Consider the following 13,399-nt stretch of genomic DNA (forward strand, 5'->3'; position numbering starts at 1 on the left):
TTGTCCCAGTGGGGTTATCTATAAGATAATTATGTTCTTTGAATTTTCCAGTTATTTATGAGGGAATACACTTTTCTTTGTCCTTTTTGACTGCAACTTAAAAGAACCAGCTGAAGTACTAATCAAGAAGAGTAGCCGATAGAAATGGTTGTCCTCTTTCAGAAGGTGCTAAAACCAATACTTAAACAGCTAGAAGTGTGTGGCTTCTCTGACACAGGAGGAGATGGAAGAATACCAATTTTGAAGCAGTGGAGGGTCAAAACTGTGTTAAAAATCCAGAGAAGTAATGAAGAAATGTAACATTTCCTGAATGGGAGAATTGTTTCTTGTGCATGTCTGTTATAAAATAGAAACTTATGCTTAGGGGATAGGTTGATGATCAAAATTACAAAGGCTAGAAATATTTCTCTGCTATACAAGATTTTTTTTGCACCTTCCAAAGCACTTGGTATCCTCTGCAAGATGCAGTGTAGACCATTAAATGGATGGCTGATCTGATCTGCTCTGTCAAGCAGTTTCTCTTACCTATATTTTCCTTTAAAAACACAGGGATTTCCCCCAGCTTCTCCAGTTTTACCAATGTGTTTTTTGTCATGCCTTCAGTGCAAAGTCAAGCTGAGTTTGTTGTCAGGGGTGCATACCAGAGGAGAGAATTAAACGATCACAATCCCCTGTGGGGGGGATTGTGCTCTTACCTAGCACTTAAAAATTCTCTTTCTATGGGAGTTTTGTTTAAACCAGTTACGAGTTGCCTTTTTTCTCTTGCTCCATGCACACGTGCTGACACCATTTGCTCATACTTCATTCTTTCCTGTACGATCTTTCAGCTGGTGTTTTCCAACTAACACCTTCCACCAATAGTTGCTTTCCTTCCTCTTTTAGGCAGGAAAGTGTTAAATTCTCTTGTCATTTGTTCTTAAGATGCCAGTCCTGGAAAACTCTGCCTGTTAAATTGACTGCCACTAGGAAAAGGAGATGCTTTCCCATTAATAGCAGAACTATTATTCTTTCAGGGACTATTGAAATACTTGTTGTGAGACATTTTGTTGCTGTTTCTAATAGCCCTTGTTGAACTAATTCTGTGATAATAGAACAATATACAGACAGAGGCTGGTGGAGCTGTAGTGATAAAAGAAATATAGGTCTCACTCAGTTTATACGGAATCCTTGAGGTATTTTATTAGTGTGACCGGATTTCCGTCTCTGATGTGTGAGATTGCAGAAACTTTACTCATATCTACTCCTCAGCTGAGTGTTACAGTTTATTAACAATTAACTCAATAGTAATTGGTTATCAGTATAAGGACTTTAAATCTTTAGACCTGTGATCCAGAATGCATTGCACAAGTAAAGTAAGCCCTTCTGAGAAGTTAATGGGACAACGTACACTTGTAAGAGACTACCGAAAACAGCTGCATTTCCTTTTCCACGGGTTAGAAAACAGGCAGACTAGAGGACATTGGCTTGGGGGTGGGAATATCTTCCTCTGAGTTAAGCTGCCACGGGTTCCCGTTGAAAATGGTATGATTTTAATATTTTACAGAAAACTGTATTAAAAGGAGAGGAAGGGAGAAGTCTGGAAAGGCGCAGCAGCAATTTATTCTTTTTATTTCATTAGCTTGCGTAGCTCTGCCAGCACACGTTCTAGCCAATCTTTGTTAAAATAAAAAATAATGCTATCATTTGCAGGCAGGTTTCCATATGAACAGAAACAAAGACTCAGTAGCACAAAGCTTCACCTCATAAGGAAATCTCTTTTCTTCAAATATTCTGGTAGGTTATGAGAATTATACTTCTTTTTTCCCTGTTCTTGTTTTCTGAAAAGCTTTATAAATGCACCTAATTTCAGGAAACTTTTCTTTAAAACGGTGAACTGTCCTTAAAAAAAAAAAAACATAGTTGGGCTCGCATCAACTTTGATACATGACTTGTTAAATTAAACCAAGCCAGTTACCTTTGAAGTACAATGAGAAAATATGTTATAGTGTAAGTTCATATTATGTGTGTTATTAAATAACTTTGCATGAAACAGGCTTTGCTTCTGATTGAAGCCTGAAGTTGTTGTTTTAAGAGAGAGGCTCTTTGGAACCTTTCAGGAAATGCTGACCTGACTGCAGGGTGTACTTCTCCTGTGTAACAAAAGGGGGGAAAAAAAAGATAGCTTTTGCTGGCAAGGGAAACTGGCTTTACTTATGTCATCAATCAGCCCTGTGTTAGAGAACCAGGATGCCTCTTGTGTGAACTGTTAACTTTTAACACATTTCTACCTGACTGTTTGGTAATTAAGAGCTATTGACAACTATGCAATAACTGCAATTAAAATCTCCATAATAAACTACAGTTTTAATCCCAGATACCAATGGAGTTCAATGAGGGAACTGAAACTTGACAACCAATAAGAACTTAACTTATCTTTATGGCTGGCAGACTACTTGTTTGAATTGAGGTATTTTATAAAGAAATTGAAAGCATAGATCCCATTTTCAATGTGATTTGAGGATCAGAGATGAAATCCTAGAAACTGAAGCAAGTTACTTGTCTCATTAGCACTTGAAAATGTGGCTTGGATTACTTAACTAAAGGATATAGAAATGTGATGACATTTTTGATAAAATTAAAAAGATATTTTTTCTTACAGTCATTTGACCAAAAGCGATACTTTCTCTGGGCCTCTGTGCGTTCTGGCATTTTCAAAGAAACCCACAAAAACTGACATGAAGCGGAAAGTTGAAGTATGGTGATTTGTTCAGCTAAAAATTTATTCTTAACCTACTGAAATATTTTATTTAAAAATAAAGCCATGCAAGTGATAGGGTGTCATACAAAGGTAAACATCTTGATTCTGCTGAAATTAACCTAAGTAAAACTTTGTAGACAGATGTGGTTTGCAAGGTAGTTCTTTACTTTTTGGTTGTCTACAGGGGTTTTTTTTCAGTTCCTTTTTGGAAGCAGAATTTCATGGTCAAGTGCATAGGCTGTACAATATTAAATATAGAAAGCTTTCCGTGAGATTCATATATTCTGTGAGCCCCAAATAAAAAAATGAAAAAGATATTTGGAAACTTTCTCTAGAAAGAGAAAAGAATGTTTTACTGAAACAACTAAAAAAGCTTGTAATTTTCAAAGAATTGCTAGGAGACTCCTTTCTGTGATATATCAAGGAAACACCAGGTCTTTGACCAAAATCACATATCAAACCAGTGCTGATTTAACTAAATGGGACTCTGTGGCACGTGTTGTTTCATAATAAGTGCTAACCTGGAGGAGGAAGGAAATGGGGACTGAGTCAGGGGACTGGCCTCTTCCTGTCCATCAATACTGACCAGACTGATAGGGAAATGCCAATCAGCAGAGCTTGGGGGTTGGTACATTAGCTATGAGAGCTGTTAATGCTACATGTTTCAGAGCTGTGTGTGGAGCTTGGGTGATCTGTCTTAACACCGTGCCAGGTTACAGTTATTTTCTGGCTTCCTGGTTATTAGTTTGTAGTCTGAAACTTGATTATCTTTTGTAATATAAGCCATAACTGAACAGTAATCTTGGTTAGCAATATTAGTCCCTATCCTGATAATTGTTACTCAGCCTAGGTAACATATCAAACCCTTTACACCTTGTCTACCAAGATGTTTTTTCTCTTCTCTCCTTTACTTGTAATTATTTTATTTGAAGCACTGTATTGATATCACACTACCCAGCAAATTTAATTTGAAGTACGGGGAGCATAAAATTTAGGGCTGTGCATTACTATTAGAATATAATATTAGACTTGTGGGAGCCAGATATGTCTCCTCAGTTCCCACATGCTGGACTCAGGAGGGAGGAAACCTCCTCTGCTGTCAACCCTGCTGCAGTTAATGAAGTTCAAGTCCACCATCTGGCTTGGTACGGGGGATCCTAGCTGTACCAGGGGACTTCTGTCAAAGAGAGGAAGAGGGAACCTGCAGGTCAGACTGGATTGTTCACACATCTTAAAACTATAGTGCTACCTTACAAGGACTTTGATAGGATAGGGACCTTAAGTCACTGTTACTGTACTTTATCACCTAACAGCTTTTCTCAAAGCAGTGGACTTTCATTGCAGTTTGCAGGTGCAGGTGAAATGCTGGTGTGATTGCAGCTAAACCTATGAGTGCTTACGTAGCCCTGTCTAAGCAGTCCTCGATAAATACTGTGACGTGCAAACTGCTTTCCACTCCACTACTCAGCCAGGCTAGGTTTTCCTGTTTCTGAACACAGCTTAATTGTGCATGTTTGCACATTTTATCAATGGATAAATGACTCTCCTGCTTAATTAGATATGCGCTAAACCTTTCACTGATCCATGGCCTATGTCACAGGTCTGTGCACTGGGCTCCAGATTTCATTGAAAGTCTGGCTGTGGTACTGTGTGTTGTACATCTGGCAAAATCCTTAGGGCTTCTGGCATAAAGTGACATTGATATGTACTTTGTACAAAAAATTTTTAAGTAACAATCACGAAGAGATGGGTCTAAACCCACAAGCATTCATAGTGTGTCCCTACATAGGTGTAGATCCCTTTATTTTTACAGGCTTTGCTGCTGCTGACCTGAGCTACTTTTGTAAGGCTGTGGTCATCTTTGTTCTTAAAAGGAATGACTGTTCATTCTTGTGGTGGCAGTCAGTTTTCTTTTGCTTGTGTAAATCACTGAGTGTGCATGTGTAAACATTTCAAAGTGAAGTAACAGCATTTTTTCCAGGTCCAGACTTTAAAATGTATCCCATTATTTGTTTTAATCAGGAAATACTAAAGGATTTTGTGTTCTATCCATTCTCTGAGCCATTTCAGAAGCTGGTATAGCTTGGTGCATGTTAAAACAGAGTTTAGTCTTTCTGGAAGCCCTCTATATGCAGAGCTGTCGTTGAATTAGATCTTAAAATGAAGTAAAATAGGGTAGTATCTTTTAGCTGTTCCCTGGCTGTAGCTTGTCCTTGTTTTGTTAGCAAGTTTCCTGCAAAAAGAAACCGTTCTCAGTTAGCTTGCTGTTTGTTAATCCTTGATGTTGTACAGGGCTGTTTCAGCGTCATGTGATTGGAGCAAAATGCTCCTCTTTGACACATCTACAAAACTGAGATGGGACTTACCTAAATGAAATTAAATTGAAGGTCATGTTCAGAAGGTGCCAGTCTCCCAGCTAAGTTGGACGTCTCATCTGTGCAGCCCAATCATTAATTTTTTAGGACTAGCAACTATGATGGTTTGTTAGTTTGCTTTTAAAAGACCAGGCTGAACTCCAGGTCAACGCAAATGCATATTTTTCATCTCCATTTTCGCAAAGTTCAAAACAATTTTGGAGCAATTGAATTCTTAAAACCTCAGGTCGGAGCTCACTAATGAGAACTGGGCCTTTAGAGAAAAGTATCATCATTTCTTTCCTGTGGTAGCATGGAGTTAGCCTTTGTGTGTCACCGCGTCTTTGAAGCAGCAGTGCGTGCTTGTCATCCCTTCTCTGCATTTTCTCTTTGGAGCTTGACAGGGCATGCATCTGTCACATTGCCTGCTGGAGGATAAATAGAGTAGTGGAAGCTTCCAGGAAAGTAATGTAAAGGCTTTTGGAAGTATTCTGTAGTACCCCCAACTAACAATTGTACTGTGGGTGTGCATGTTTATATACCTACAAGTCAGTGTGTTTAGCAGGGAAGGGCAGTGTGTTGTGGTTGTAAGGTGGAAATCTGAGTGTCTCATACAAAAAATAACATTCCTAATACAGACTCCTGCAATTGCTCATTATTGATCTGTGGGAAACTGCCAAGTCTTTCACAGATAAGATTGTTCTGGGGGAGAGAAAGCAGGTCTGGGAGTGTTGTTGCAGTTACTTAAAGTAATAGTGCTTTTTTGTAATAAAAGGTGACATTACTGGTATGTGGAGATAATTTTAGATGTTACATTGGTTCTTTTCAGATGTAGTTAGGACTTAATTGATGTTTAATTTTTGTGGTTTTTTTTTTTTACTTTAAAACGGGCTTGATTTACAGCGGAGGGTGGAAAGCAATGATTCTTTCACTCTCGCGTGTGTATCCACATTGATACACCCCCACACAGAATGTGTATGCACTGGGAGGACAAAGGGAACACAATACTCCTTTTGAGTGTTTTTTTTTTAAATAGAAATAATGATACTGTAAAGATAATAATTATTACTGGATTTCTACTGTAATAGAAATAATGACTATGATAAAAGTTGAAACAACTCTGGCATGTTTACTGCATATAAGAGCAGAATGCTTTCAGGCTTTGTGTTCTGGACTGTCTTTGGGAAAGTTGTTTACATGAGCATCGAGACCAGGTGTAAGCTGATGGTCTAAAGCAAGTACACATGGACTTCAGAACTCAGCTGAAGTGGCGTGGCAAGATGCTGCTGTTAAGTAAAGTCATTGATTTACCTTAATAAGAGGGAACCAATTAAATTAGCAGCACTGGGGTCCAGAGTACTGATAAAGGGAAAAGTTATAACTTCTGCATTGGTTTTGTAACTTTCAGAGTGAGAAGCATATAGCAGTATCTTCAGTGTAAAACCAGCCACTTCTCAGTTTCCCCACTATAAGAAAACATAGTATTTTCAGGAACGTTAATGCTTTTGAGGGTTTCTTGTTTTGTTTAAGACTGCTTATGATAGTTGTAACCTATTGGCAAGATGATCAGATTGTAATTGTTAATTATACAGGGAAACAGTGTAATTGTGGGGGAGGTTACATACCGAGACTTTTCTCTTTGAGAGTACTTGTGGCAATGCAAGTAAGATTTTCTGTGGAAGATGACTTGGGAATCAAAGATTAGGAAATAAAGATTTTTACAGTAAGTTGTCTACTGTTTTCAAGTATTGGCATTTAGCATTTTGATTCTGGACACTATTTCTTAACAATCTGTTATTTCTGTTTCAAGTATCTCTATCAATTGCAAACCAGATGTTAGCATTTTAAGTCGTTTGTTTGGGATGTATGAGTGTCAACCCAAGAGGGAGAAGTGGTGTGGTTTTTAACAGGGGACAATACAGCAAGGCTATGAAGATGCACTCAGTCACTTTATCAGACAGGTTCTTTTCTTTAGTCAGCCTTTTGTTTAATTCAGCCCTGGGCAGATGAGCTGGGCTGAGAAGTTGTTGAGAAATCATGATTTGGCATTAAGGAGAAATAATTTCTTTTTGCATTCCCTCCACATGCACCTTAAACACTTGTCTGAGGCTATGCACAGTCCTTGTAATTAAAAAGTTCAAGGTAAATGCCAAGTGGCTGCAGAGCGTCTTTTTTTTTTTTTTTTTGTAAGGTATTTAAAGTCTGGGTTTCCTCCCCATAGCTCATTTTAGAGATTAATATGATTCTAGTGAAATCTCACTGCGATGTGTGCTGCTGTTCAGTGAAGATGTTTCAAACATCTACACAAAAATTAATTGCAGCTTCTGCCATTCACTGCCTCTATTAAAAAACAAAACAAACAAAAAACTACCATGAATTTCAAAAAGGTTTATGACCTAAAATGGTAGTTGCCAGTCTGAGTTACACCTGCAATAGGAAGCTGTGGCAGAAAGTACTTGAAAACGTGGAATTATTTGGCATTGCCCGTGCCGTATGTGCTGAGACATCACTGCCTCTGCAAACGTGCCTGTTCTTTTGCCATCCATTTCTTCCTCAACATGAAGAGGGAGGAGAGTGTGGAGCTCAGAGGGGAAATACATACACAGAGTTATAATGTTTTGAGTCCCTTTCTTCTGCACAAATTCTCAGTTTGGCTTTTGGGAGTCAAAAATTCAGGCTTAAAATATGTTGTCTTTTCTGTGCAGCGATCTCTACAGTCCATTAAAAATCCAGATGCTGGTGAGTAACAGTGGTGGGTGCATACCATTCAAAATTTCAAACGAACCAACTTTCTTAAGTTTTGCTGCTCCCTATGACTGGGTGCAGCACCCGCCACTGTGCAGAGCCATTTACACAGGGCTTACAGTGATGACAGAACCTGTTTCTGTGTTTAGATCATTTTTGGGCACAGGCTCCTTGAAAACAAGTGAAAAGCACTTCTGTGAGCTGGTCTGACCTCTGGCTGGGCTAACAGGTTGAAGTGAGGTTGAAGATATTTTTGCAAACAGAGGCTTTTTTAGAATTAATGTCCTTTTCCTCAGCTATCAGACTAACCACTGCATATTCGTTAAAACTTCTCTTTGCAAATAGACTAATACTGCTTGGTGCAACTGACTGCTGTGAAATACAGAGGTGTTTTTGTCAGTTCCTGGAAAAAACTGACATTTCAGTTTGTCTCCCCTTCATCTCAGATTCTCTCAGTTGGTGTGAAACTGTGTAGGTCTGGTGAAATCAACAGAACGGTTGTTAGGAGGAGTCACCATCCCTGGCTTTCTGGTACTGTCTGTGCAGCTGAGATGCCTTAGCTGTGACCACCTTCAGTGTTGACTTAAAGTAATCTGCTTTTTTTGGCACTGACATGGATTGGGACTGCTTTCACAAGCATGCCCATGAGATAGTGGTACAGTAACAGCTGTATATTTAAATGTCAGTCACTATAAGGCAATGCCACTGAAGCCACCAATATAATTTTAGAAGACAGATCTAGCAACAGAGGGCAAGTAACGAGTGCTTGTTGTCAGGATGCCTCCAGTCATGATGTTAAAATCTCCGTGAAGAAGGTGGAAATCCCCATGGCCTGAATTTCTTGTTACAAGAATGGTGATTCAAAGGACAAAGTAGCTTAGTTAATTTACTGTCCTGAAGTGTTTTTAAACATACATTTTAGATGAGTGAGATTATAAACCAGAAAACTAGATAGGAAAGAAGGAGCACCCTGAAGACAGAACCAGTATGTTTTAGTGAAGATAGCTATATATATATATACACACACACACATATATTTTAAGGTCAACATTTGAAGAGCTCTTTACGCAAAACGCGAATCTGTTGCTGCCTACAGAAATGAAATTGTGTGTTTATCTAAGCCATTGAGATGTAATTTCAGTTTATACCGTGTTAGCACAACTAATCCTTTCAGTGATGTTCAGCTTCTGCCAATTCAGTCAATGGACTAATTGTGTGAAGTGAAGCATACAAGCACAGCAGTGTTTTATGTACTACATCTCACCACTTCCTGACCCTGTCTCACTGCACACTACCTTCTTGCAGTCTTCTAGCCAGATCTCTTGTAGAGTTAGAAATGCCCAGATTAATTTTCCCTGCTTTGACAAGCTCCTTTACGTTGCAGGAGGCCAGCTTTTATAGCGCATCCATAGGAAGCGTCTCCACTACAGCCTTTCACCACACAGGAGACAGACTGAAGATGTAGGCAGCTGGCAAATGTGAAAGCAATGAAGAGGTGTTCTGAGGCTGACAGTGCTTTTTATAGTATGTGCGTTTTCTGGGAAGGGCATAAGAAGGGAGATAAACAGGAGAAGATTGTGGCAAGCTGAAAAGTAGCTGTAGCAGATCAAGATGTTCCAAAGAGAAGATCACAGCAAAAAGGTAAGGGCGCCAACTTCATCCTGTCCTTTTTCCTGATGCTTGAATATTCTCCTCAACGTCAACAATTCTTCCTTTAAAAGCACTGACATTTTCTGGAGAATCCTATAAATACTCTAATAGCTATTCAGCATTACTTAGAGAAAAATAGAGTAGTATTTTTACAGCTCACTCTAGCCCCCTCAATTTCTAGTCTAAAAGTGTGTGGGGTTTTTTTCCCTAGAAGCTCTGCAGACTGATCAAATATTGATAACAGTTCAAAGATCAGAAATATCTCTGCATAACTGCTGTATGTAGAGTAATAGTCAGTCAAGCCCATGGAGGGGTAAGTCATCTAGCAGTTGATAGAAAGTCCTACGGAAGACTTTGACTCAAGACTAGAAATAACTGAAAATAACTCCAAAACTCTTATTCTTAGATAGACTGTTTTTACTTAACGGTCTGCCGGCAAGGAAGTGTGACTAAAATGGCTATCAATCTCTATTGTCAAAAGAAGTGTCATAATGTCATGCATGCATTCACGGGGTGAGTGTCATGGGGTTTATTTGATTGTGTTTGAGTCTAACAATGCAGTGTCACAGTGTAATCTAGAATGTTACTCAGTCTTGGCCGAAATCTACTGTCAGCTGAGTAAATGATGAAGTTCCTTGCATCAGCATGGATTTGGGACAAAACTGAAGGATTTTGAAAATCCCGCTGGTAGTGTTCTCAGCGCAATTGTTTTAATGTAGCTTACAGATAGATCAATATTCATCTTCAGTCATCTAATTTTTCTTTCCTGTTTCTAAGTATACTTCAGGAAGTCTTACTAAAAAAGATAATGTTCACAGTTTTAACTTCTCTTATTTTAAAAAATACCTAAGCCAGCTTTCCCTAAACCACCTCTGTGGTCTTCATTCCTGAGCAGAGAGCATACATGGAAAACACAGTAGTAGCGTACATTGTTGCAAGACTTTTTATAATGTTATAAGAAACAGAAGTGGGCCATTAAATGATAGCATAGTGTGCAATAATGACAGCCTCCCAGATGTAAACAACGCTTCCCCTGATTTTGAGTAAGACTTGATCTGGATGCTCCTGAAAAAATCTATTCCTAGTTCTTTGGCTTTTATGGGAGCATCTGGTAGGATATGTCAAAAATGTTAGTTGCAGCAAATGGCCTTGATAACAGTTTCTAGTTTCCTGGTTATCAAATTTATGCTTTAGGTCAGGCTTTATATGTTCAAATGGGACCACATTTGTCACCTGGTGTTTTGGAAAAACATGCCTGGAATCTGAAATGTATGCAGTAGCTGTGGGACTGACTACCTTCAAAATTTGAGTGCTCCAAGAGTTGAGAATGCTTGGAGGGCCATCATTGCTCGGATGAACTGAGCACTTTAACATCTCACCAGAAAGTAACAAATGACGACTTCCTACTATTTCTAAAGCATGGCGGACTTTGAGTCCTGGACTAGTTTTTCATTGGCAATGGGCTAAGTCATGTTATTAAAATTAAATGCATGCATACAGGATTTCCTGCATAAAGGTCTTGGCACCTTTTGTGTCTTACCACAAGCACTTCGCAGCTCTGAGATCTGCCAGAACAGTTGAGAAACAAGGTAAATTCATAGAACACTCTCAATGGTCTGGACTAAATGACCAAATTCTAATGTGCCTGAATGACTGTCCTTGTCATTTGTCTTTCAGGTCCTCAGGCTCCATCAGCCACCAGCTGATCACATTGCAGCAGCGTAGGTGTTGCCATGAGGATCAGGAGCTGTCCTGTCTGCTTCGCAGCTTGTCTTTTGGTCCTGTTGGGTAAAAACCAGAGAGAGCCAAATATAGAGGCAGAGCACACCTTTTAAGAGAGCTGACAAGCCAGTTCCTGCACATACATGCATCTGTGTGAGAGTACTCCAAGTCCAGGGGCCTCTGTGGCACTGCATGGATGCAAGAACTGTTGCATGTGTGGGGTTAGACTCTGCTTTTTGAGAGATGATGCTCCGACGAGGATGTATTCTATTTCTCCCCCGACTTGTAGGCCTGCTGGTGGTGGCCTGTTGCTTGGTGTCTATTGTTTATATGTTGGCTTGCACACCCAAGGGTGACAACCAGCAGCTTGTCTTGCCCAGAGTGCACAGTCCAACTGTGAAGGAGGGATATGAAGCCATTCTGCAAGAGCGAGAAGAGCAACACCGCAACTATATCATCAGCTTGAAGAAACAAATTGCCCAGCTGAAGGCTGAGCTCCAGGGCAGGAATGAGCAGCTTAAGAACGTGCAGGACCAGTACCCAGACCCCCTGGACATTCGGCTTGACAATAGTAACCCAGAGAAGGTCCAGGCTAACCTGCTGGCTTTTCTCCGTTCCCAAGTAGACAAAGCAGAGGTGCACAGTGGCGTTAAGCTCTCCACAGAGTATGCGGCCGTGCCCTTTGAGAGCTTTACCCTGCAGAAGGTGTACCAACTGGAGACAGGGCTGACGCGTCACCCAGAAGAGAAACCTGTAAGGAAGGATAAGCGAGATGAGTTGATAGAGGTGATCGAGTTAGCTGTTGGGAGTTTGAACAAACCAGAGGGGGACAGCAATGCAAAACACCGTGTATACACAGCCTCTGACTTCATTGAAGGTTTGTATGCAGACAGCAGGTTAGAAGGTCCACATAGCACTGGTGAGGGGGTTCTGGTGTAACTGCGTTGCTGTGGGAGATGGGCATTATCTCAGAGCACTGACATCTGGGATGGTGTTAGTGCTGTCACCCAGTGATGCTGTCTCAGGCACAACTGCAGAATGGCAGCTTTCCTGGGGAATGAGACTTTGTGGCAACAGAGCCTGCCAGTCTCTCATAGTGACCACCAGTGTGTGCTCACAGCTCTCTAGTCATGTCCTTGCCTCAGAACTGACAAAGCGAGGAGTCAATGACCAGGCTGCAATCCCAGATCTCTTACCAGTGTTAAGACTGACAACTGCAGTTCAAATCCAAATTCCACTGTTACCCTTACTTCCACTTGCACAGCTCTGCCAGAGTCAGAGTGGCAAGACAGGTTTTGAGGACAGCAGCTGACGAGCTCAGTAACTCAGCTGGTATTACCTACAACTTCAAATAACTAGGAAAGCTTAGCCTTTACTAGTTATCTCCTCTATCGCGAGTGGTGCACCTTAGCTCTTGGATTCTAAAGTGAGCTAAACAGTCTTTACCCTCACATGTAATATTGAGGCAGTAGTTGTGGATTTTTAAAGTGCCAATTTTAACATCAACAAGTTTTACTTCACATCTTTTGTCACTAAATCCAAAGTGCTTTCTTGTTTCCAGTCAGACTGCCTTTTCCCAGCCAGACAGAGGCACCAGATGTAGTCCAGGAGTTGTGATGTCTCTGTGGTTGGTACCTGTTCAGGTTATCCCCTGCTGCATGGCAACTCTGACTTAAAATGGTAGGGACATGTGCAGCAGAAACACGATATGAGAGAAGAGTTCACAGATCTTCTTTCCAAGGGCTCATGACCATTTCTTATTCAATGAGAGTGCTACATTTTTACTTGTAATATGGCTGTCCTAGTTTCACTTCATAGGAGCTGGCATATTCCCTGCTTATTGTTCAACAGTGTTGTCTGTAAGCGAGATGTTTGTGCTGCAAGTGGATAAGATGCCCACCTTTTATGGAATGATGGCTCTAATGTGCTGAACACAAGCCTCCATGCTTGTCTCACTAGTGATTTTGCTGTGGATTGTTTTCTTCATCCAATATTTATGAATAGAGCAGAGCAAAATGCATCCAACATGTGATGAGGACAAACTATTGCTGTTGTGCAATGTCCAGTTGTTCATTTCCACTGTCTGTGTATGTTCCTCTGGTGATGGTGCTATCAAGAGACAGTAGGTTCTTGAGGCCGTGGTGGGATATACCTGCCATTCTGGCAGGTGCCTCCCATAGCAGGGACATGA

General features: G+C 40.4%; 1 protein-coding gene across 9 annotated transcripts in view; it reads left to right on the forward strand.

The window, feature by feature from the left end:
- The window catches only part of CSGALNACT1 (chondroitin sulfate N-acetylgalactosaminyltransferase 1), a 59,967-nt gene that overhangs the window by 18,668 nt on the left and 27,900 nt on the right, over positions 1-13,399 (forward strand). For 8 of the 9 annotated variants that reach the window (XR_008466674.1, XR_008466675.1, XR_008466673.1 and 5 more), the window contains 2 exons: positions 9,221-9,477; positions 11,164-12,085. Coding sequence is in view for 1 of the 9 variants with exons in the window: in XM_054203318.1 (XP_054059293.1) it covers positions 11,452-12,085 (634 nt within the window). In the remaining 8 variants the exon portion in view is untranslated. Of the gene's footprint in view, positions 1-1,689; positions 1,774-9,220; positions 9,478-11,163; positions 12,086-13,399 lie in introns of all 9 variants that reach the window. The other variant, XR_008466676.1, reaches the window with a different exon arrangement.

Source organism: Rissa tridactyla, chromosome 5, assembly GCF_028500815.1.
Source record: "Rissa tridactyla isolate bRisTri1 chromosome 5, bRisTri1.patW.cur.20221130, whole genome shotgun sequence".
Lineage (NCBI taxonomy): Eukaryota > Metazoa > Chordata > Aves > Charadriiformes > Laridae > Rissa > Rissa tridactyla.